The sequence below is a fragment of the Heptranchias perlo genome, chromosome 17 (assembly GCF_035084215.1).
Source record: "Heptranchias perlo isolate sHepPer1 chromosome 17, sHepPer1.hap1, whole genome shotgun sequence".
Taxonomy (NCBI): domain Eukaryota; kingdom Metazoa; phylum Chordata; class Chondrichthyes; order Hexanchiformes; family Hexanchidae; genus Heptranchias; species Heptranchias perlo.
The window spans coordinates 56,452,816-56,477,981 of record NC_090341.1 but is presented as its reverse complement, the minus strand read 5'-3'; the positions used below and the strand labels follow the sequence as shown (position 1 = coordinate 56,477,981).

The following is a 25,166-nucleotide window of genomic DNA, read 5'->3' as shown; positions in this document are numbered from 1 at the left end:
GGACACACCCTGTCTGTTCACTATTATTTAACTGGGACACATTGGCACCAATAGGGAGCTCAGATAATTGGCTCACTGCATTCCCCATCCCTCGTCCCTCTCGGTAAACGCCACATGTTGGCAGATCAACAATTGGTGAGCCATTTCCTCAGATTTTGTCTAGGGCCCCATCAAAATAGTCACCCGTCTTTTGTGCTTTTGGATCCAGAATCTTTTGTTTCTGTGTTGGATTCCTGCAATTTTTCTTTTTATTAGAGTTACAGATACGTCAATAGAAAGAGACAGAGACAGCAGACAGTCTGGAGTTCAGGTTTGGCAGACCATTGCTTTCCATGGCACTACAATCAAGCTTTATTTTGGATGAACAAAATCATATTTAAATCAGATTGAAATCCTAATTATATCCATATCCCAGGAATAAAGACCCATTCCCCACAAAGCTTCTATTCTCTGGGATTGTGCTGCCCCCTCTATCTACTGGGATCGTGCTGCCCCCTCTCCACCCAGCTCCCCTCTATCTACTGGGATCGTGCTGCCCCTCTACACCCAGCTCCCCTCTATCGACTGGGATCGTGCTGCCCCTCTACACCCAGGTCCCCTCTATCTACTGGGATCGTGCTGCTCCTCTACACCCAGCTCCCCTCTATCTACTGGGATCGTGCTGCTCCTCTACACCCAGCTCTGTCCCCTCTACACCCAGCTCCCCTCTATCTACTGGGATCGTGCTGCCCCCTGTACACCCAGCTCCCCTCTATCTACTGGGATCGTGCTGCCCCTCTACACCCAGCTCCCCTCTATCTACTGGGATCATGCTGCCCCCTCTACACCCAGCTCCCCTCTATCTACTGGGATCGTGCTGCCCCTCTACACCCAGCTCCCCTCTATCTACTGGGATTGTGCTGTCCCCTCTACACCCAGCTCCCCTCTATCTACTGGGATCGTGCTGCTCCTCTACACCCAGCTCCCCTCTATCTACTGGGATCGTGCTGCTCCTCTACACCCAGCTCCCCTCTATCTACTGGGATCGTGCTGCCCCTCTACACCCAGCTCCCCTCTATCTACTGGGATCGTGCTGCCCCCTCTACTCCCAAATTCTCTCTATCTACTGGGATCGTGCTGTCCCCTCTATTGCCCATCCCTAATTGCCCTTGAGAAGGTGGTGGTGAGCCGCCTTCTTGAACCGCTGCAGTCCGTGTGGTGAAGGTTCTCCCACAGTGCTGTTAGGTAGGGAGTTCCAGGATTTTGACCCAGCGACAATGAAGGAACAGCGATATATTTCCAAGTCGGGATGGTGTGTGACTTGGAGGGTATCGTGCAGATGGTGTTGTTCCCATGTGCCTGCTGCTCTTGTCCTTCAGGTGGTAAAGGTTGAGGGTTTGGGAGGTGGTGTTGAAGAAGCCTTGGCGAGTTGCTGCAGTGCATCTTGTGGATGGTACACACTGCAGCCACAGTGTGCCAGTGATGAAGGGAGTGAATGTTTAGGGTGGTGGATGGGGTGCCAATCAAGCAGGCTGCCTTGTCCTGGATGGTGTCGAGCTTCTTGAGTGTTGTTGGAGCTGCACTCATCCAGGCAAGTGGAGAGTATTCCATCACACTCCTAACTTGTGCCTTGTAGATGGTGGAAAGGCTTTGGGGAGTCAGGAAGTGAGTCACTCGCCGCAGAATACCCAGCCTCTGACCTGCTCTTGTAGCCACAGTATTCATATGGCTGGTCCAGTTGCTGGGATTCTGCTGCTCCCTATTCTCTGGGATCAAACCGCTCCCTATTCCCTGGGATCCTGGTCTCCCCATTCCCTGGGATCCTGGTCTCTCTACTCCCTGGGATCCTGGTCTCCCCATTCCCTGGGATCCTGGTCTCCCTACTCCCTGAGATCCTGGTCTCCCTACTCCCTGGGATCCTGGTCTCCCCATTCCCTGGGATCCTGGTCTCCCCATTCCCTGGGATCCTGGTCTCCCCATTCCCTGGGATCCTGGTCTCCCCATTCCCTGGGATCCTGATCTCCCTATCCCTGGGATCCTGGTCTACCTACTCCCTGGGATCCTGGTCTCCCCATTCCCTGGGATCCTGATCTCTCCATTCCCTGGGATCCTAGTCTCCCTACTCCCTGGGATCCTGATCTCTCCATTCCCTGGGACCCTGATCTCCCTACTCCCTGGGATCCTGATCTCCCTACTCCCTGGGGTCCTGGTCTCCCTACTCCCTGGGATTCTGCTGATGCCTGGTTTCTTTACCCAGCATCTCGCAGGTGCAGCTCCAGAGATGAATTTGTATAAAGTGCGACTGAAAATGACTCCAATGCCCAGACAGGGCTGGTAGGGGTGTGGAGAGGGGGGCATGTGGGGAGGGGAGGGGGGCTGGCCAAAGGTGAGAGGGAGGGGGGAAGTCCATAGCGTCTCTGTCCGCTGAGAATGACGCAAGAGAATTCCAAAGCTCCCCTTGTTCTCGGTTAGCAGATCTCACCCTGTGCACCAGGAAGGGCATGGCCCCTGGCAGGAGTGGAGGGAACAGGAGAAATATTGAGCTGACGTACCCGCAGCCCAGCCACACCTGCTGGAAATGCATGGGTGCAGATATCGGGCTGCGCTGCCATGCCTCCACGGTGAATAACCCACTGGCACTCACCGTCTCGCACAGGAAGACTCGGGGTGAGGTACTGAAGGGCACCTGGCAATTGTGTCCCAGCAAAGCAGCAACGTAAAGAGGGGAGGGTGAGTGTGGGTGAGTAAGGGTGAGAGGGTGAGTGAGGGTGAGTAAGTGAGTGGGGGGCTGAAGAAGTATTTTCTTTTTTAAAAACACTCCCGTATGGAGCTAACATATTAAAAGTCTAGAAAGAGCCCGAATAAAACCCAGCTGATTGAAAAGTGTAAAAAGAGTAAGACAGTCGATAAAATGTCCACTGACATTCAACTAGAAAGGGCCAATCACAATATATTAAAAGCCTGAGTGATAATCGAAACATTCGGTAAATGAGGTAACTCTGTAGGAGATCCAAACCAGCCAGTCGCTGCAGTAAGGTTGGGGATTGGGTGGGGAGAGGAGGGGGGGCTGTGGGGTGAGGAGGGGGGGGCTGTGGGATGAGGAGGGGGGGTGTGGGATGAGGAGGGGGTTTGTGGGGTGAGGAGGGGGGCTGTGGGGTGAGGAGGGGGGGGGCTGTGGGGTGAGGAGGGGGGGGCTGTGGGGTGAGGAGGGGGGGGCTGTGGGGTGAGGAGGGGGGGGCTGTGGGGTGAGGAGGGGGGGTGTGGGATGAGGAGGGGGTTTGTGGGGTGAGGAGGGGGGTTGTGGGGTGAGGAGGGGGGCTGTGGGGTGAGGAGGGGGGCTGTGGGGTGAGGAGGGGGGGTGTGGGGTGAGGAGGGGGGGTGTGGGTGAGGAGGGGGGGGTGAGTGAGGAGGGTTATGGGTTTAGGAGGGGGGGTGTGCACCGGACCCCCGCTCTCTCTCACGCTTCACCCTCCAGGGGTGACACGCTGGCGAGCGCAGGGATCAGGCTGGTGTAGATGTTGATACCCGTCAGGAAGATTCTCTCGTTCAGATACTCGTTGTGATCGTGCAGCAGGATCGGAGTTCGGTTCATGGGGGAGAATCCGATAGCCGGGTAACCGATCTGTCGGGAGAGAGAGGATGGGGGGATCACAACCCTGACAGCAAGCTAAACCCCTCCTCAGCATCATACCAGCCAATTCCCACTGACACCCCCTCCACACAGCATCCCCCAAACCAGCACCCATACCCCCCAAACCAGCACCCATACCCTCTCCAGACAGCACCCATACCCTCTCCAGGGGTCACAACACTGACAGCAAGCTAAAGCCCTCCTCAGCGTCATACCAGCCAATCTCCACTGACACCCCCTCTGCACAGCACCCATATCCCCCAAACCAGCACCCGTACCCTCTCCACACAGCACCTGTACCCTCTCCACACAGCACCTGTACCCTCTCCACACAGCACCTGTACCCTCTCCACACAGCACCCTAACCCTCTCCACACAGCACCCTAACTCTCTCCACACAGCACCCTAACCCTCTCCGGACAGCACCCTAACCCTCTCCGGACAGCACCCTAACCCTCTCCGGACAGCACCCTAACCCTCTCCGGACAGCACCCTAACCCTCTCCGGACAGCACCCTAACCCTCTCCGGACAGCACCCGTACCCTCCACTAATATCTTCCCTGTAACCCTTCCCCCCCCCCCCCGTCGAGTCTGAGACAAACAGGTAAACACAGGATCAGTGCAGCGCTGGGGGTGAGGGGAGTTGGCAGGGACTGGAATAGGTGCTAAGCTCCGGCTCCAGCTGCGATACTCACGGCCCGAATGAAGCGACTGTCGGTTGCGGCCGGGAAGATCTCACACTGCAGGGTCATGTCCCTGAAACACAAGACACAATGATGTAAGGCGAGGCCCATACACTGCAGCCCTGTCCCCACACACTCAGCTGACTGAAAGTCAATAAAAACAACCTGCCATCAGCTCACAAACCTTCACTGTAACAGAGAGACCCACAGCAGTCAGTACCCAGTCCCTCGCTGTAACAGACCCACAGCAGTCAGTACCCAGTCCCTCACTGTAACAGACCCACAGCAGTCAGTACCCAGTCCCTCACTGTAACAGACCCACAGCACTCAGTACCCAGTCCCTCGCTGTAACAGACTCACAGCAGTCAGTACCCAGTCCCTCCCTGTAACAGACCCACAGCAGTCAGTACCCAGCCCCTCCCTGTAACAGACCCACAGCAGTCAGTACCCAGCCCCTCGCTGTAACAGACCCACAGCAGTCAGTACCCAGTCCCTCCCTGTAACAGACCCACAGCAGTCAGTACCCAGTCCCTCCCTGTAACAGACCCACAGCAGTCAGTACCCAGTCCCTCCCTGTAACAGACCCACAGCAGTCTGTACCCAGCCCCTCGCTGTAACAGACTCACAGCAGTCAGTACCCAGCCCCTCCCTGTAACAGACCCACAGCAGTCAGTACCCAGTCCCTCCCTGTAACAGACCCACAGCAGTCTGTACCCAGCCCCTCGCTGTAACAGACTCACAGCAGTCAGTACCCAGTCCCTCGCTGTAACAGACCCACAGCAGTCAGTACCCAGTCCCTCCCTGTAACAGACCCACAGCAGTCTGTACCCAGCCCCTCGCTGTAACAGACTCACAGCAGTCAGTACCCAGTCCCTCACTGTAACAGACCCACAGCAGTCAGTACCCAGTCCCTCCCTGTAACAGACTCACAGCAGTCAGTACCCAGTCTTTCACTGTAACAGACTCACAGCAGTCAGTACCCAGTCCCTCCCTGTAACAGACCCACAGCAGTCAGTACCCAGTCCCTCCCTGTAACAGACTCACAGCAGTCAGTACCCAGTCTTTCACTGTAACAGACTCACAGCAGTCAGTACCCAGTCCCTCCCTGTAACAGACCCATAGCAGTCAGTACCCAGCCCCTCCCTGTAATAGACCCACAGCAGTCAGTACCCAGCCCCTCCCTGTAATAGACCCACAGCAGTCAGTACCCAGCCCCTCAATGTAACAGACCCACAGCAGTCAGTACCCAGCCCCTCACTGTAACAGACCCACAGCAGTCAGTACCCAGCCCCTCCCTGTAATAGACCCACAGCAGTCAGTACCCAGCCCCTCCCTGTAATAGACCCACAGCAGTCAGTACCCAGCCCCTCCCTGTAATAGACCCACAGCAGTCAGTACCCAGCCCCTCCCTGTAATAGACCCACAGCAGTCAGTACCCAGCCCCTCCCTGTAATAGACCCACAGCAGTCTGTACCCAGCCCCTCACTGTAATAGACCCACAGCAGTCAGTACCCAGTCTTTCACTGTAACAGACTCACAGCAGTCAGTACCCAGCCCCTCCCTGTAACAGACCCACAGTAGTCAGTACCCAGTCCCTTCCCCTCGGTGGGCAGTGCCCTGCAGTCAGTATCCAATGTTCCAGTAATTCCTTCTCAGTTCGGATGGTAACTGTGACCTAGGCCCCTGACCCCTCACAGCCCCCTAGACCCCACCTACCCACCTCCAGTAGCAGAGTTGCCATTACTCACATTTGCTGGCAGGTGCTGCTGAAGGCGCTCCACCAGGGGTCCGACTTGTCGATTGACGTCAGTGCCTGGTCCATGTTTTTCTGCCAGGTAATACAGAGAACTGTGAATTATCCTTCAATGACAGACAGAGCCCTCCTCAAACCCAACTCCTCCCAACAGTGAGTGAGAACATAGCAGCCTGACTGTGATTCCCATACTCCGAGCTCCCAGACTCCTCTGTGGTACCAGGACTCACTGAAGTAGTGGGAGAAGATCAGAGAGAAGCTCGCCCCTGGCCCTCTGCTACCTGGTCCACGCCCCTAATGGAGAAGGGGACGAGGACATGAGTTCTAGCACCTCAAAGAATGAGTTCCACTAACTCACCCGGGGACAGAGCTCAGTGTCCTGGGCTCAAACACACAACACACTTACTGACCGCACAGTGCCCACACAGGGGGAGACCAGTCTACACACACTGTGCCCATACAGGGGGAGACCAGTCTACACACACAGTGCCCACACAGGGGGAGACCAGTCTACACACACTGTGCCCATACAGGGGGAGACCAGTCTACACACACTGTGCCCATACAGGGGGAGACCAGTCTACACTCACTGTGCCCACACAGGGGGAGACCAGTCTACACACACTGTGCCCATACTGGGGGAGACCAGTCTACACACACTGTGCCCATACAGAGGGAGACCAGTCTACACACACTGTGCCCACACAGGGGGAGACCAGTCTACACACACTGTGCCCATACAGGGGGAGACCAGTCTTCACACACTGTGCCCATACAGGGGGAGACCAGTCTACACACACTGTGCCCACACAGGGGGAGACCAGTCTACACACACTGTGCCCACACAGGGGGAGACCAGTCTACACACACTGTGCCCATACAGGGGGAGACCAGTCTACACACACTGTGCCCACACAGGGGGAGACCAGTCTACACACACTGTGCCCACACAGGGGGAGACCAGTCTACACACACTGTGCCCACACAGGGGGAGACCAGTCTACACACACTGTGCCCACACAGGGGGAGACCAGTCTACACACACTGTGCCCATACAGGGGGAGACCAGTCTACACACACTGTGCCCATACAGGGGGAGACCAGTCTACACACACTGTGCCCACACAGGGGGAGACCAGTCTACACACACTGTGCCCATACAGGGGGAGACCAGTCTACACACTGTGCCCACACAGGGGGAGACCAATCCACACACTGTGCCCATACAGGGGGAGACCAGTCTACACACACTGTGCCCACACAGGGGGAGACCAGTCTACACACACTGTGCCCATACAGGGGGAGACCAGTCTTCACACACTGTGCCCATACAGGGGGAGACCAGTCTACACACACTGTGCCCATACAGGGGGAGACCAGTCTACACACACTGTGCCCACACAGGGGGAGACCAATCTACACACACTGTGCCCACACAGGGGGAGACCAGTCTACACACACTATGCCCACACAGGGGGAGACCAGTCTACACACACTGTGCCCACACAGGGGGAGACCAGTCTACACACACTGTGCCCATACAGGGGGAGACCAGTCTACACACACTGTGCCCATACAGGGGGAGACCAGTCTACACACACTGTGCCCATACAGGGGGAGACCAGTCTACACACACTGTGCCCATACAGGGGGAGACCAGTCTACACACACTGTGCCCACACAGGGGGAGACCAGTCTACACACACTGTGCCCACACAGGGGGAGACCAGTCTACACACACTGTGCCCATACAGGGGGAGACCAGTCTACACACACTGTGCCCATACAGGGGGAGACTAGTCTACACACACTGTGCCCATACTGGGGGAGACCAGTCTACACACACTGTGCCCACACAGGGGGAGACCAGTCTACACACTGTGCCCACACAGGGGGAGACCAGTCTACACACACTGTGCCCATACAGGGGGAGACCAGTCTACACACTGTTCCCATACAGGGGGAGACCAGTCTACACACACTGTGCCCATACTGGGGGAGACCAGTCTACACACACTGTGCCCACACAGGGGGAGACCAGTCCACACACTGTGCCCACACAGGGGGAGACCAATCTGCACACTGTGCCCACACAGGGGGAGACTAGTCTACACACACTGTGCCCACACAGGGGGAGACCAGTCTACACACACTGTGCCCACACAGGGGGAGACCAGTCTACACACACTGTGCCCACACAGGGGGAGACTAGTCTACACACACTGTGCCCACACAGGGGGAGACCAGTCTACACACACTGTGCCCACACAGGGGGAGACCAGTCTACACACACACAATGCCCACACAGGGGGAGTCCATGTTGTACACAGGGTCACAGTATTGAGAAGATCCAGTCTGCACAAACTACAACAGTCGTCATGTTTGATGGGAGCTCGGACATAGGGTATCCGGGATTGTTGGAAATAAAGCTGAGATTTCACTGAAAAATAAACTGTGGAGATCTATTTACAGTTTGTCTTATTATTACCTGATGAAACTCGTAGACAACTCCATCCCCTGCCTCCTGACACCAAGTCTTGATTTGTTCCTCAAATGCCTGAAACAAGACAGAGGGTCACAATGGTTTTCATTTCCCAATATACAAGACACATCTCCCTTTACCAGTATACGAGACAGGTCTCCGTTTACCAATATACAAGACACATCTCCATTTACCAGTATACGAGACAGGTCTCCGTTTCCCAATATACGAGATGCATCTCACTTTACCAATATACGAGATGCATCTCACTTTACCAGTATACGAGACACATCTCCCTTTACCAATATACGAGACACATCTCCCTTTACCAGTATACGAGACACATCTCCCTTTACCAGTATACGAGACACATCTCCCTTTACCAGTATACGAGACACATCTCCCTTTATCAATATACGAGATGCATCTCACTTTACCAGTATACGAGACACATCTCCCTTTACCAATATACGAGACACATCTCCATTTACCAGTATACGAGACAGGTCTCCGTTTCCCAATATACGAGATGCATCTCACTTTACCAATATACGAGATGCATCTCACTTTACCAGTATACGAGACACATCTCCCTTTACCAATATACGAGACACATCTCCCTTTACCAGTATACGAGACACATCTCCCTTTACCAGTATACGAGACACATCTCCCTTTACCAGTATACGAGACACATCTCCTTTTATCAGTATACGAGATGCATCTCACTTTACCAGTATACGAGACACATCTCCCTTTACCAATATACGAGACACATCTCCCTTTACCAGTATACGAGACACATCTCCCTTTACCAGTATACGAGACACATCTCCCTTTACCAGTATACGAGACACATCTCCCTTTACCAACATACAAGACACATCTCCCTTTACCAACATACAAGTCACATCTCCCTTTACCAACATACAAGACGCATCTCCATTTACCAATATACAAGACACCTCTCCATTTACCAGTATACGAGACACCTCTCCCTTTACCAGTATAAGGGACATGTCTCCATTTATCAGTATACAAGACACATCTCCCTTTACCTGTAGAAAAGACACATCTCCCTTTACCTGTATATGAGACACATCTCCCTTTACCTGTATATGAGACACCTCTCCCTTTACCTGTATATGAGACACAAAACACCCTTTACCTGTATATGAGACAGATCTCCATTTACCAATATACAAGACACCTCTCCATTTACCAGTATACGAGACACCTCTCCCTTTACCAGTATACGGGACATGTCTCCATTTATCAGCATACAAGACACATCTCCCTTTACCTGTATATAAGACACGTCTCCCTTTACCTGTATATAAGACACATCTCCCTTTACCTGTATATGAGACACCTCTCCCTTTACCTGTATACGAGACACAAAACACCCTTTACCTGTACACGAGACACATCTCCCTTTACCTGTATATGAGACACATCTCCCTTTACCTGTATACGAGACACATCTATCTTTACCAATATACGAGACAGATCTCCATTTACCAATATACAAGACACCTCTCCCTTTACCAGTATACGAGACACAAAACACCCTTTACCTGTATATGAGACACATCTCCCTTTATCTGTATACGAGACACATCTATCTTTACCAATATACGAGACATGTCTTTATTTACTGATATATGAGACATATCTCCATTTACCGATATACGAGGCACATCTGCATTTGTCGATGTCAACCATTAAACTGAAAAGCATAGGCCGAGTCGTACCTTGAGGTCCACGGTGGGGGGGATCCGGATATCAAAGCTGGCCGTCAGCTCCTCAGGGACAACGTTAAAGGCCACGCCTCCTTGTAAGAAGGTCAGGTTGACGGTGGTGACATCTCCCAGAGTCAGGCACTCACTCAAGTTCAGCCTAGAACACAGACCAAGAGAGTGGTTAAAGCCCAGCTCCGGTCAAAGTGGAAAATGCTCTCTGTCTGGGGTCTCCTGGTGTGATGTTGACTTCTGGATCAGCCTGTCATGGATTCAAGCCCTGGAGTCTCTGCACCATCAAAGCCAGGAGTACCTGTACGAATTAGACTGACATTTTACTTGGAGGGTGGGCCAGAAAAGTAACCAAAACGATGTGCTGTGCAGCTCCCCCAGAGGAGCAGTAGCTAAACGCCACAGTTAACCGAGTCTCACAGACCAGGTGGTCTTGTTTTCGATCCATGGTCTGTGCTGCAATGGTAATGGTCACAATTGATCTCAGTGCCCCTCTCGCAGTGTGGGAGGGACACACCAACATGAAGAATATTTATGGTAGTATAGCAGGTAGGCAGAGATTATTCAAGCCAGTGTTCCCACTCCTGAACAGCACGGAAGGAGCCCCGCTGGAAAGAGTGTGCATGTGTGTGTACCTGTGCCCTCTAGTCCTGCGCACATTGTCCTGTGCTCTCTAATCCTGAGCATTGTCCTGTACCTGTGCCCTTTAATCCTGCGCTGATTGTCCTGTGCCCTCTAGTCCTGCGCACATTGTCCGGTACCTGCACTCTCTAATCCTGCGCTCACTGTCCTGTGCCCTCTAATCCTGCACTCATTGTCCTGTGCCCTCTAATCCTAAGCATTGTCCTGTACCTGTGCCCTCTAATCCTGCGCTCATTGTCCTGTGCCCTCTAGTCCTGCGCATATTGTCCTGTACCTGCACTCTCTAATCCTGTGCTCATGGTCCTATATCTGTGCCCTCTAGTCCTGCGCACATTGTGCTGTACCTGTGCCCTCTAATCCTGTGATCATTGTCCTGTACCTATGCCCTCTAGTCCTGCACACGTTGTCCTGTACCTGTGCCCTCTAGTCCTGTGTTCATTGTCCTGTACCTGTGCCCTCTAGTCCTGTGTTCACTGTCCTGTACCTGTGCCCTCTAGTCCTGTGTTCACTGTCCTGTACCTGTGCCCTCTAGTCCTGTGTTCATTGTCCTGTACCTGTGCCCTCTAGTCCTGTGTTCACTGTCCTGTACCTGTGCCCTCTAGTCCTGTGTTCACTGTCCTGTACCTGTGCCCTCTAGTCCTGTGTTCACTGTCCTGTACCTGTGCCCTCTAGTCCTGTGTTCACTGTCCTGTACCTGTGCCCTCTAGTCCTGTGTTCATTGTCCTGTACCTGTGCCCTCTAGTCCTGTGTTCATTGTCCTGTACCTGTGCCCTCTAGTCCTGTTCACTGTCCAAGTTAAACATCTTGTTTACTTCCACCTTATTTTAGAAGTGCTGTCATATCTACCCTCATTCTATCCTTTCAGCCTTTCTTCCTCACTCGGTCACAGAAGGCTGGGCCATCCCGGTCAGTATGCTCCGAGCTCTCTCTCTAGTGCAGCTATGTTCTTTGTGAGATAGGGTGACCAAAACTGCAAACCTGACTCCAGACTGGTCTCACCAGTGATCTGTACAATGTCAGCAGAGCTTGTAATGACTGTGGTCCATTGCTCTCCAGATGTTGCCTTATTGGTAACCGCCTCACAGCTTTCATACTATGAGAAATGATACCTCCTAATTCCTGCCCTTATCGGCTTCTACCATTGGACAACCCCCTCCCTGAAATCTTAATGGATTTGCCTGTTTTGGGGTGGTAGCTGTTGTATCTTGGTGGGCCAAGACTTCACCTACCTCCCTTATATAATAAAATGGCTCCTTCCATTTTATCCTGTTTAATGTCCCTAATCACCCTATATTCATTATCCTATATTTATCCACATTAAAATCTCGGTCCATCTATATAATTGGTCCAATCCGTCTGAATCAATTTCCTTTCCATTTATTATCAGCCCACAGAATCTTGTGTCAAGTTCAAACGTACCATGACAGACCCCCACTTCCATATCATCCACACAACAGGGGTTCCCGTTGATTACTTTACCCAGGCAGAGTATTGTCCATTGATCACCAACTCTCTGCCTTCTGTTTTAAAACTAATTCTCAGTCCATCTAGACAATGTGTCATTTATCTCAGGTGCCTTACTCAGCCTACTGACTGCACTAAAGATGACATCAAGCTGGGTTTGACCATGGACTCAGAGAAGAAGGTCAAGATATTAAAGAAAGATTTGCATCTATATAGCACCCTTCACAACCTCAGGGCATCCTAAAGCACTTCACAGCCATCCACAGGTCCAGGTTGGTCGTGTCCCGCGGGGGGCGGTCGCTCGGACCGTCTGCCGCTCTTCCGCGGAATTCTCCGCGCCCGGGTGGCCCTGGAGATGGAGCACGCGGTGTCTGCCGGAACGCTTGAGGCTTTCCGCGACCGGTGGGCACCGCAGGGGCTGGAGTGCATCCTGGACAGTCACAATAAAATTTTGATCTGACACTTGGTTTTGGTTTCTTTGGTTTTCTCACCTAAACACACCCTATACCCCCCCCCCCCTTCTTATAAAAGGGGGGCTTAAAATCACAGGAAAAAAGAAAAAAAAAGAAAAGAAAATGTCCCAATCAGCCTGAGGCATAGTCCGAGGCCCACGAAAAAAAAAGCACTTCACAGCTAATGAAGTACTTTTGAAGGGTAGTCACTGTTGTAATGTAGGGAAGGAGAGCTCAGCAGGATTTGCACCTGGGTTGATCAGTGGCAAATGAAGCTCAATGCAGACAGGTACAAAGTGCTGAGTACATTGGGAGTAATAATAGGAGGCACATGTACTCCATGGGCAGGACAGAAAGGGGAGGTTTAAAGAAACCTGGGGGTGTTTATTGGCTCATCACTTTTTTTTTCTTTTTTTTTTCCTTTCTTTTTTTTCCCTCCAAATTAGGCCCCCCTTTTATAAGAAGGGGGGGTGTGGGGTGTGCTTACGAACTAAAAACCCAAAGAAACCAAAACCAAGTTTTCAAATTAAAACTTTATTAGCCTCGTCCAGGATGCACTCCAGCCCCTGCGGTGCCCAACGGTCGCGGAAAGCCTCAAGCGTACCGGCAGACACTGCGTGCTCCCTCTCCAGGGCCACCCGGGCGCGGAGCAACCCGCGAAAGAGAGGCAGACAGGCCGAGCGCCCGCCCCCACGGACCGCGAGCATCCTAGACCTGTGGATAGCCACCTTGGACAGGCCCAGGAGCAGGCCCTCGAGGACGTCCACCGACCTGCCCGCCCCCCTCCTCACCGGGCGGCCAAAGATCAGGAGCGTGGGACTGAAGTGCAGCCAGAACTTGAGGAGCAGCCCCTCCAAATAATGGAACAGGGGCTGCAGTCTCGCACACCCAGTGTACAAGTGAAAAACGGACTCCTCCAGGCCGCAGAAAATGCAAGCGGCCTGGGTGTCCGTAAAATGGCGTAGCCGCCGATTGCACGGGACTGCTCCGTGCAACACCCTCCACCCCAGATCCCCAAAGTAACACGGGAGGACCCCTGTATAGAGAGCCTCCCACTGGGGACCTTCGTCTCCGCCGGACGGCAGGATGGCACGCCAGGGCGTGTCCGGGCGAGAGACGAGGGCGAGGAAGTGGATGGTGTGCAGGAGCAGCCCGTACAGGAAATCCCTCCGCGCGGTGTGAAACGGCACGGAGGGAATTTCCGAGAGACGGCTCAAGTTGTGAGGCGCGGCCCTCCGAGGGAGGTTCCGGGGTTTGGCGCCGAGGAGGAATTCCGTCCGAACGGGGGTCAGGTCGGACGGGATGGCTCCGCACGCTTGAGCCGCCTCCACACCCCGAGTGGAGTCAGGGCCGAGCGCCGATTTCAACGCCTGGATGGCGGCGGCCGCGTCCCCGGCACGCCACGAGGAATTGGCTCATCACTCATCTCAGCTAAACAGCAATAAACAAAGTAAATAGGACACCAACCTTTAATAACCAATCAGCTGAGGTCAGGGGCCCTTATTAGACTACAGCTGGAGTATTGGTGCAGGCATCCAGGCTCTACAGGCAGTGAGATGAGAGCAATGAGTTTTTGTTTTTGCACAGAGGGTGATCAACAGCTGGACAGGTGCAAGGATGACTGGTTGAGGCAAGGGCAGTGGACTTGTTTACAAGCTGGGAACTATAATGGGAAGGCAGTAGAGTTGGTATTTGAGAAGGATGAGATCAAATGGGCTGAAGGGCCTTGCAACAAATTTGGGCCTGCAGTAGATAGCTTCTTGCTTTCAATGGCCTTGGTCACTCCCTTAAGCAGTTTGAGTATATGGGAGTTATTCACACTGTACAGTGTGTAACCCAGGGACATTGCATTTGTATCTCCTTGTGGGCTTGACCGGATTCGAAAAGACACTTTTCAATCTCCCTGAAGGTGGACTGAGCAAACACTCGGTGAACACTCTGTGAGTCAAAGTGTGATTGAAATCGTTAAGTTGCTTTATTTCAGGGAGAGCAACAGTTATGATCAGATTAACTTAGTTCAAATGGTCTTTGCATTATAATATAAAAATAATGAACATGCTATGCTTCCCCACATCAGGTCATCTTGCTTGATGGAAACAAACTGATTTCTAACTCCTTGCCTATTCCTGGGCCGTACTACTTTGTACCTTTTTTTTGTTTATTTTTTTTTAAATCTCACTGACTGTTTTATCTCTTGCCAGAAGGGTGTGTCCTGTTAAACCTCTTGCCAAGAACCTGGGGCCAGTGATTCTCCAACACAATGTGTTGAAGGTGTTTATGGACTACCAAGACTAGCTAACAAATTGTTCATTATTTAGTCAATGAGGAAACAACATCAAAGCTAGATCATTAGCATCTTAACTACCTATCATCTAAGACTCTACTTTTTAAATTAACTTGCAAGAACACACTATGTTTTAAAACATGACATTTAACTCAAGTCATTTTCCAAAACCTTCCTGTGGAAAATTGGTCAAACTTCACCCGTCTGAATTGATATTGTGAACTGTACCAAACAACTTTTGAAAACACAAACATGCTGCCCTCCATCATCAGCTTAGTTAGTCCTAGGTTTCTCAGGCATTCTCAGTCCTAGTCCTAGGTTTCTCAGGCATTCTCAGGTCCTGTGCAGTGCGCAAGTTCGAGCACTACTTCACTGTACAGGACCTGCAGCAAAGGATGCCCCGGAGCATGGTACATCGGCGAGACCATGCAGACACTGCGACAACGGATGAACGGACACCGCGCAACAATCGCCAGACAGGAGGGTTCCCTCCCAGTCGGGGAACACTTCAGCAGTCAAGGACATTCAGCCACCGATCTTCGGGTAAGCGTCCTCCAAGGTGGCCTTCGAGACACACGACAACGCAAAATCGTCGAGCAGAAATTGATAGCCAGGTTCCGCACCCATGAGGACGGCCTCAACCGGGATCTTGGGTTCATGTAGCCCCACCAGCGAAAAAAAAGTTATCTGTTTTTAATACAACTGGTCATTCTCTCTCTCTCTCTCTGCCTTTAGTCTCTCTCTCTCATCTGACCATTTGTGTATTCAGTAGTCTTGGATGTAATGTTCCCCTGTCTGAACACCATCCACTCCTTTGATGCTGTGATTACCTCTCTGCCGAGGTGTGATAACAGGCAGTTGGAAAGATTATCTGTGATCACCAGGCATTGTTCTCTGACTATATATGCTGTGGCTTTATGGAACCCTGCACTCAACTGACAAAAGAGGAAAGCTTGTGATTTCCAATAAAGCTGTTGGACTATAACCTGGTGTTGTAAGACTCCTTACATAATAACTCATTGTGCGTCTGGGTTTATTTTGATACTGGTGCATGGTGGCGCTGATGTTGTGGGATGAGAGGATCTGTACACCAGCAGTTACTTAGATGGCATTATTGGCTGTGGTACTTAGAAAGGAAGAACTTACATTTTATATAGTGCATTATCAGGTCCACAGGATGACCCAAAGCACTTTACAGCCAACTCATTTTTCACTGTTATGTCGACAAATTTGGAAGCCAAATTGCACACAGCAAGGTCCAATGAACAAATTAATGAATGACTAGTAAATCTATTTTGATAGTAGTGGTTGAGGGTGAAGGTTGACCAGGACACCAGGAGAACGCTTCACTCTTCTTCGAAGTGTGTCATGGGATCCACCTGAAAAGGTAGACTGGGTCTCGGTTTAACCTCTCATTCAAAAGATGGCACCTCTGACAATGCAGCACTCCCTTGCTTCTGCACTGGAGTGTCAGCTAGATTATGGTGTCAAGGTGGGAGTGAATGGTCAGAAGGAGATCCAACTGTCCAGTCAGGAAAATGGCACCAGCACAAGGTGATGAATAGAGAACAAGACACAGAACACAGTGGAGTCTCACCTCTTCTTCTCCTTCTCTCTGAAGTCCAGGAAAGAATTGATAACTCTGCGCTGGAATGTTAAAAAGAAATTAAATAATTAATAGTGACTGAATCTAAACATGCTCACCACATCATCTCCATCCTCACCATATCTCCAGCACCTTGCAGTATCAAGCCATGGCCTCACCATATCCACCCCCCCTCCCCCTTCCTTACCATATCGAACCTTATCATTCTTCTGTCCTCATCATATCCATAGGTCCTTACAGCATCCCCAATCTCACCCTACCAATAATACCACTGCTGCAGTGCTTTAACATAAAGACCATCCTATGCGGGTGGAGGGGTTTAGAGAGTTGGGGGTTGGGGAGAGGTGAAGGGGTTTGGACGGGGGTGAGGCAGAGGGGATTGGGGAGTGGCAGAGGTGGAGAGGATTGGGGTTGTGGAGATACGGAAGAGTATAGGGAGGGGGAGAGGAGTAGGGCATTTGGGGGGGGGATTGGAGAGGGGGGTTTGGGGAGGGGTGGAGGAGGAGGGGGGGTTTGAGGAGGAGGAGGGGGGGTTTGGGGAGGGGGGATTGGGGAGAGGAAGGGGGAGGAGAGGAGAGAGGAGGGAGAGGAGGAGGAAGGGAGGAGAGGAGGGGGGATTGGAGGGGGAGAGGAGGAGGAGGAGGGGTGGGGATTGGCGAGGTGGAGGGGGGAGAGGAGGGGGGATTGGAGGGGGGAGAAGAGGAGGAGGAGGGGTGGGGATTGGCGAGGTGGAGGGGGGAGAGGTGGAGGGGGGAGGGGTGGAGGGGAGGGGGGATTGGGGAGAGGAAGGGGGAGGAGAGGAGGGGGGGAGGAAGGGGGAGGAGAGGAGAGGAGGGGGAAGAGGAAGGGGGGGAGAGGAGGAGGGGGGGAGAGGAGATGGGGGGATTGGAGGGGGGAGAGGAGGAGGAGGGGTGGGGATTGGCGAGGTGGAGGGGGAGAGGTGGAGGAGGGAGAGGTGGAAGGGGGAGAGGTGGAGGAGAGGAGGGAGGAGTGGAGGGGAGGAGTGAGGGGAAGGGGGAGATTGGAGGAGGATTGGAGGGGGGAGGGGGAGATTGGAGGGGGAAAGGGGGAGGGGTGGGGATTGGCGAGGAGGAGGGGAGGAGGAGGGAGGTGGAGGGGAGGGGAGGAGGAGGAGGGAGGTGGAGGGGAGGGGGAGAGGAGGTGGAGGGGGAGAGGTGGAGAAGGTGGAGGGGGAGAGGAGGAGGGGGGATTGGAGGGGGAAAGGAGGAGGGGTGGGGATTGGCGAGGAGGAGAGGAGGAGGAGGGAGGTGGAGGGGAGGGGGAGAGGAGGAGGAGGGAGGTGGAGGGGAGGGGGAGAGGAGGATGATTGGAGGGGGGAGGGGGGGAGGAGGGGAGGGGAGGGGGCACTGGAGGAGGAGGGTGGATTGGACGGGCAGAGGAGGAGGAGGTGGAGGGGGAGAGGAGGAGGATTGGGGGGAGAGGAGGAGGGGAGGGGAGGGGGCATTGGAGGAGGAGGGGGGATTGGACGGGCAGAGGAGGAGGAGGTGGAGGGGAGAGGAGGAGGATTGGGGGGAGAGGAGGAGGATTGGAAGGGGAGAGGAGGAGGCGGATTGGAGGGGGGAGAGGAGGAGGGGGGATTGGAGGGGGAGAAGAGGAGGAGGTGGAGGGGGAGAGGAGGAGGATTGGGGGGAGAGGAGGAGGATTGGAAGGGGACAGGAGGAGGCGGATTGGAGGGGGAGAAGAGGAGGTGGAGGGGGAGAGGAGGAGGAGGGGGGGATTGGAGGGGGAGCGGAGGAGGGGGCTGATTGGAGGGGGAGAGGGGGGAGAGGAGAAGGAGGGGGAATTGGAAGGGGGAGAGGTGGGGGGATTGGAGGGGTGGAGGGGGAGAGGAGGGGGGATTGGAGGGGTGGAGGGGGAGAGGAGGAGGGGGTATTGGAGGGGGAGAGGAGGGGGGATTGGAGGGGGGAGGAGGAGGGGGGATTGGAGGGGGAGGAGGAGGGGGGATTGGAGGGGGGAATGGAGGGGAGGGATTGGTGGGGTGAATGGAGGGGGGAGGAGGAGGGGGGAGAGGAGGGGGGAGAGGAGAAGGAGGGGGGAGAGGAGAAGGAGAGGGGATTGGGGGGAGAGGAGGGGGGAGGGATTAGAGGGGGGAGGAGAGGAGATGGGGGGATTGGAGGGGGGAGGAGAGGAGGAGGGGGGGATTGGAGGGGGGAGGAGAGGAGGAGGGGGGAGGAGAGGGGGAGGAGGAGGAGGGGGGATTGGGGAGGTGGAGCGGCAGAGGGTTTTGGGAAGGGGGGAGGTGGAGGGGATTGGGGTGGGGTTTAGGGAAGGGGATAGAGGAGGGGGCTGAGGCAGAGGTTTGGGGAGGGGGAGAGGCCGAGGGGATTGAGGGGGGGGGCTGAGGCAGAGAGGTTCTGGGAGTTATCACTGAAATTCAACACTTACCACCTTTTCCGCAGCGTTGTTCTCTATGAAGCGAGACCCGTGTCCTGGGCTCCCAGGGCACCGCACCGTGACCCCTACACAGACACACACAGGTTAGTGCAGGCTTGAGAAGTGGATGGCAATCCCATTAATGCCCTCCAAGTGTTCTGTTATCACATCTTTTATAATAGACTCTAGCATTTTCCCCACTACTGATGTTAGGCTAACTGGTCTGTAATTCCCTGTTTTTTCTCTCCCTCCTTTTTTAAATAGTGGGGTTACATTTGCCACCCTCCAATCTGTAGGAACTGTTCCAGAGTCTATAGAATTTTGGAAGATGATCACCAATGCATCCACTATTTCCAGGGCCACTTCCTTTAGTACTCTGGGATGTCGATTATCAGGCCCTGGGGATTTGTCAGCCTTTAGCCCCATTAATTTCCCTAGCACTTTTTTTTACTGATACTGATTTCCTTCAGTTCCTCCCTCTCACTAGACCCTCGGTTCCCTAACATTTCTGGCAGGTTATTTGTGTCCTCCTTTGTGAAGACAGAACCAAAGTATGTATTTAATTGTTCTGCCATTTCTTTGTTCCCCATTATAATTTCCCCCATTTCTGACTGTAAGGGACCTACATTTGTCTTCACTAATCTTTTTCTTTTGACATATTCATAGAAGCTTATACAGTCAGTTTTTATGTTCCCTGCTAGTTTACTCTCAGTCTATTTTTCCCCTCTTAATCAATCTTTGTCCTCCTTTGTTGAATTCTGAACAGCTCCCAATCCTCAGGCTTGCTGCTTTTTCTGGCAATTTTATATGCCTCCTCTTTGGATCTAATACTATCCCTAATTTCTTTTGTAAGCCACGGTTGAGCCACCTTTCCTATTTTATTTTTGCGCCAGACAGGAATGAATAATTATTGTAATTCCTGCACACATTCTTTAAATATTAGCCATTGCCTATCCACCGTCATCCCTTTTAGTAAAGTTCCCCAATCTATCATAGCCAACTCGCACCTCATACTTTCGTAATTTCCTTTATTTAGATTCAGAACCTTAGTTTTGGATTCAACTACTTCACTCTCCATCTTAATGAGGAATTCTATCATGTTATGGTCGCTCTTCCCTAAGGGACCCCACACAAGATTGTTAATTAATCTTTTCTCATTGCACAATACCCAGTCTAGGATCGCCAGTTCTCTAGTTGGTTCCTCAATGTATTGGTCTAGAAAACCATCACGTACACACTCCAGGAATTCCTCCCCCACAGTATTATTGCTAATTTGGTTTGACCAATCTATATGTAGATTAAAGTCACCCATGATTAGAGTTGTACCCTTCTTGCATGCGTCTCTAATTTCCTGTTTAATGCCCTCCCCTACATCTCCACTACTGTTTGGGGGCCTATAGACAACCCTCACCAACGTTTTCTGCCCCTTGGTGTTTCTTAGCTCCACCCATACAGATTCCACATCGTGATTTTCCGAGCCAATATCCTTCCTCACTATTGCATTGATTTCCTCCTTTACTAACAACACTACCCCACTTCCTTTCCCTTTTCCCCATCCTTGGTCACCCTGCAGCCATGTCTCCGTAATCGCAACTATATCATACCCGTTAATATCTATCTGCGCTGTTAATTCATCTACCTTATTGCGAATGCTCCGTGCATTTAGACACAATGCCTTTAGACTTGTCTTTTTAAGATTGCTAGTCATCTTAGTTTTATTTTGCACTATGGCCCTATTTGTTTCTTGCCCTTGTTTTCTCTGCCTTGCACTATTGCTTCTTCCCTTTCTGTCTTTTGTTTCTATCCTTGTTTCCCCCTCCTCTGTCTCCCCGCTCAGGTTCCCATCCCCCTGTCATTCTAGTTTAAACCTTCCCCAACAGCAATAGCAAACACCCCCACGAGGACACCGGTCCCGGCCCCGGTTCTGCTTGGGTGTAACCCGTCCCGCTTGTACAGGTCCCACCTTCCCCAGAACTGGTCCCAATGTCCCAGGAATCTAAATCCCTCCCTCCTACACCATCCCTGCAGCCACGCATTCATCTGATCTATTCTCCTGTTCCTATACTCACTAGCACATGGCACTGGTAGTAATCCTGAGATCACTACCTTTGAGGTCCTGCTTTTTAATTTACCTCCTAACTCCTTAAATTCACCTTGCTGTTGGTAGGATATGCCACTTGACGCTTGAACTCACTCACTTTGACAACTCGTGTTAAATCATTGAACTTCTTCCTGCACTGCATTCATGTTCTTGGAGCTATGCTCCTGGCATTTGCATCCTTCCCTACTTCCTCTCACTGCCTCTTCAGCATATGTCTGGAGGGCCTTCTGCACCCACCCCTGCAGATACAGGGTATCCCTCCTTCTCTCTGCCTCTTGCACCAAGGCCTCCTTGGTGCACGCTCTCTCCCAGGCGCAGTCATTCTTCAAAGTATCACAGCACAGATTCAGTTTTGAAATGATCTCACCACTTCCTGTAGCCACTATGCACCTCCCCTTTAAGAGGTGCCGGCTGCCTTTAAGAAGCCCGAGCCACTCGCGATATCGGGGCCCCCTGTTGTTGCGTGCAGCCAATCAAAAGCGCGGGTAGGGCTGGCTACACGCAGCATTCGTGTCAAACAACAGGCAGCACAAATGTAACATGCTGCCTGCATCGCCATGAACGGGCGCGGGTTAATCGCATACTGCGATCCCCACGCCCAGGGGTTATCCAATTTAATCCCCAGTTTTTCCCAATTTAATCCCCAGTTTTTCCCAATTTACTTTGTCAAACCCATTCAGGATTTTGAACACCGCTATCAAATATCCCCTTAATCTACTCTGTCCGAATGAAAAGTGCCCCAATTTCTCTAGTTTCTCCTCACAACTAAAGCCTCTCATTTGACATCCTTTGGAAATAAGGGTGCCAAAACTGGACACAATATTCTACCCGAGACTTAACCAAGGACTTCAACCCAGCTCAGTCCCTCATAGGGGATCTGCCAGGGATCCTAGATCTCGGGCTGGGGAGTGGTGGCAGGGGCTTCCGCACCAGGAGGGGGGCTTATGACTCAGCCCCCAAACCACAGTCCCATCCGTAAGCCCAACAGCTCCCAAAAAAATAATGGCATCTGGACTTGACATTAGATAACCCAGCGTCCAATACCATCTGACAGCCACCATACCAATGAAAAGGTACTTACACCACACGTTCCTCTCACCGTAGAACACCGTGAAGGCATCGCCAGGGTTGGCCAGACCTGCGGGCACGATGGGGAAGGTCATCAGTAACAGTGCCCAGAGTTGGACAGCTGCGCAATTAAAGCTAATCCAGATGTTTCAAGACGGGCCGGCGGCTCACTGGGTAAATGCACTGCTCACTGAGCCATACAAGGGCAACAAGATCCCAAGGTTGATCTCCAGTCTGCACTAGGGATTAGGGATGGGAGGCGATGCTGAGAAATCAGACAAGGGTTGTGCCCCGATCACTACCCTGTGACCCTGGGTGCGAGTGTGAGCGGGCGGATGCCGCGGGAGACCGGGACCAGGCTCGGTCATGATGCTCCCCGTAGTTGAATGGCACGTTGCACTCACGCATGGAGAACGGTGAAATGGGTCCAGAGTGACCACACACCCATAGAACCATACTCCAGGAGGAAAGTCAACAAAATTGAGGTCAGATTGGTGTTATTAAATAAAAATGATAATTCCGATACTGTTCCAGATCCACTCCCCCTCCACCCTCTAGATTTCCCAGCTGCTTTTATCCGTACAGCAGCTTTCTCCCTCTGCAGCTCTCCTCAGTGGGTGCTGTAGGACGGAGCATTGCTCCATAATGCTGTAAAGCAGAAGTTCGCAGACAATGGGGCTCGAGGTCTGTCGGACGGTCTACCCCAGCGGGTCGAGGCCTGTCGGGCGGTGTACCCCAGCGGGTCGAGGCCTGTCGGGCGGTGTACCCCAGCGGGTCGAGGCCTGTCGGGCGGTGTACCCCAGCGGGTCTAGGCCTGTCAGGCGGTGTACCCCAGCGGGTCGAGTCCTGTCGGGCGGTGTACCCCAGCGGGTCGAGTCCTGTCGGGCGGTGTACCCCAGCGGGTCGAGGCCTGTCGGGCGGTGTACCCCAGCGGGTCGAGTCCTGTCGGGCGGTGTACCCCAGCGGGTCGAGGCCTGTCGGGCGGTGTACCCCAGCGGGTCGAGTCCTGTCGGGCGGTGTACCCCAGCGGGTCGAGTCCTGTCGGGCGGTGTACCCCAGCGGGTCGAGGCCTGTCAGGCGGTGTACCCCAGCGGGTCGAGGCCTGTCGGGCGGTGTACCCCAGCGGGTCGAGGCCTGTCGGGCGGTGTACCCCAGCGGGTCGAGTCCTGTCGGGCGGTGTACCCCAGCGGGTCGAGGCCTGTCAGGCGGTGTACCCCAGCGGGTCGAGGCCTGTCGGGCGGTGTACCCCAGCGGGTCGAGGCCTGTCGGGCGGTGTACCCCAGCGGGTCGAGTCCTGTCGGGCGGTGTACCCCAGCGGGTCGAGGCCTGTCGGGCGGTGTACCCCAGCGGGTCGAGTCCTGTCGGGCGGTGTACCCCAGCGGGTCGAGGCCTGTCGGGCGGTGTACCCCAGCGGGTCGAGTCCTGTCGGGCGGTGTACCCCAGCGGGTCGAGGCCTGTCAGGCGGTGTACCCCAGCGGGTCGAGTCCTGTCGGGCGGTGTACCCCAGCGGGTCAAGGCCTTTCGGGCGGTGTACCCCAGCGGGTCGAGGCCTGTCGGGCGGTGTACCCCAGCGGGTCGAGGCCTGTCGGGCGGTGCACCCCAGCGGGTCGAGGCCTGTCAGGCGGTGTACCCCAGCGGGTCGAGGCCTGTCGGGCGGTGTACCCCAGCAGGTCGAGGCCTGTCGGGCGGTGCACCCCGGGCTGAGTTATTGCCTCCACCAGCAGTGAGCTCAGGCTCTCTGTGAGTCAGCGCTGATATCCAGCCCAGACCAATGGCAGGAGTGGACGTTTCATGGTGTTTTCCCTCCCCAGTGGCTTAGATTCCGTGGAAGAGAGGGAGGGAGAGAGACGGTGGAGAAAAGGGAGAGGGAGAAAATGGGAGAGAAAGGGAGATGTGAAAGGGAGGGGGAGAGAGATAAACAGAAGGGGAGGGGGTCAGAGAGAGAGAGAGAGAGAGAGACACACACAGATACTGAGAGAAAGAAGTAAAGGAGAGGGGGAGCGGAAGAAATAGAAGTGAAGGAGAAGAGGGAGAAAGAAAAACGGATGTGGGAGAGGGGGAGAGAAACAGAAGCTGGGGGGGTGGGGGCGGGAGGAGAGAGAAAAACATAGACACAGAGTGAGAGGAAGAGAGACAAAGAGACAGAGATATGAGCAGGCAAGCCTTATTTTACAGAGTTACCAGAATGCTTAGTGAGAGGGGTGACATTTAGGACCTGAATCAATAAAGGTTGAATTGGTGGGGCCCAGTCTGAGAAGGTATGAGAGCCATGGCCATAAATCATGCATCTCCCTAAATATTGGAGCAGGTCTCTGGTGCCAAGAGTCACTGTTCCAGGACAGAGAGGGTTGGGGGGCTGATTGATGTGATATAGAGGGATGGGTTGCTGGTATGCTTCTGAATCCTTAAGTGGAGTGCTGCGGATTTCTGCCAGTGCCCCAATGGAGGCCTGGTGCTTCCCTACGAGGGAGCAAAGGACAGCTTGGAGCCAAGTCACAGCCACCCGCGAGCCTCCCTCCGTCACGTCCTAGCACCCGGAAACAGAGGACACTGGCAGAGTACAGGAAGCTCTAGCCAGGAAGCCATGCCCAGCAGATAAAAACCCAGAGAGAAAGTAAACAATAAAACTGAAGATAAGAGGAAAAGATGGAGAAGAAACCAGGTCCTACCTTCATCGAGCCCGAAGCCGACATTCAGGGCCCCGAACTCCTCACGTTCAATGAACTTCACCATCCCATTCTGACCCCCGATCTCCTCATCTAAATCAGACAGAATACTCTTCAGGCACAGCAATGCGAGTTTGCCCACTTCACCTTCGGAGGGAATCCTGGACCCTCCTCGCAGGTGGGGAGGGGTGGGAGGAGAGAGTGGTACCA

At 53.3% G+C, this 25,166-nt stretch overlaps 1 protein-coding gene across 1 annotated transcript in view; it reads right to left on the bottom strand.

The window, feature by feature from the left end:
* Positions 1 to 300: 300 nt before the first annotated feature.
* Positions 301 to 25,166, bottom strand: part of LOC137334326 (aminoacylase-1B-like) — a 51,410-nt gene continuing 26,544 nt past the window's right edge. The window contains exons 6-14 of the mRNA XM_067999018.1: positions 24,960 to 25,049; positions 22,304 to 22,360; positions 19,134 to 19,207; positions 16,719 to 16,768; positions 10,283 to 10,427; positions 8,535 to 8,603; positions 6,042 to 6,121; positions 4,306 to 4,366; positions 301 to 3,601 (exon numbers count right to left, since the gene is read on the bottom strand). Coding sequence (XP_067855119.1) covers positions 3,437 to 3,601; positions 4,306 to 4,366; positions 6,042 to 6,121; positions 8,535 to 8,603; positions 10,283 to 10,427; positions 16,719 to 16,768; positions 19,134 to 19,207; positions 22,304 to 22,360; positions 24,960 to 25,049 — 791 coding nt within the window. The 3' untranslated portion in view covers positions 301 to 3,436. The remainder of the gene's footprint in view (positions 3,602 to 4,305; positions 4,367 to 6,041; positions 6,122 to 8,534; positions 8,604 to 10,282; positions 10,428 to 16,718; positions 16,769 to 19,133; positions 19,208 to 22,303; positions 22,361 to 24,959; positions 25,050 to 25,166) is intronic.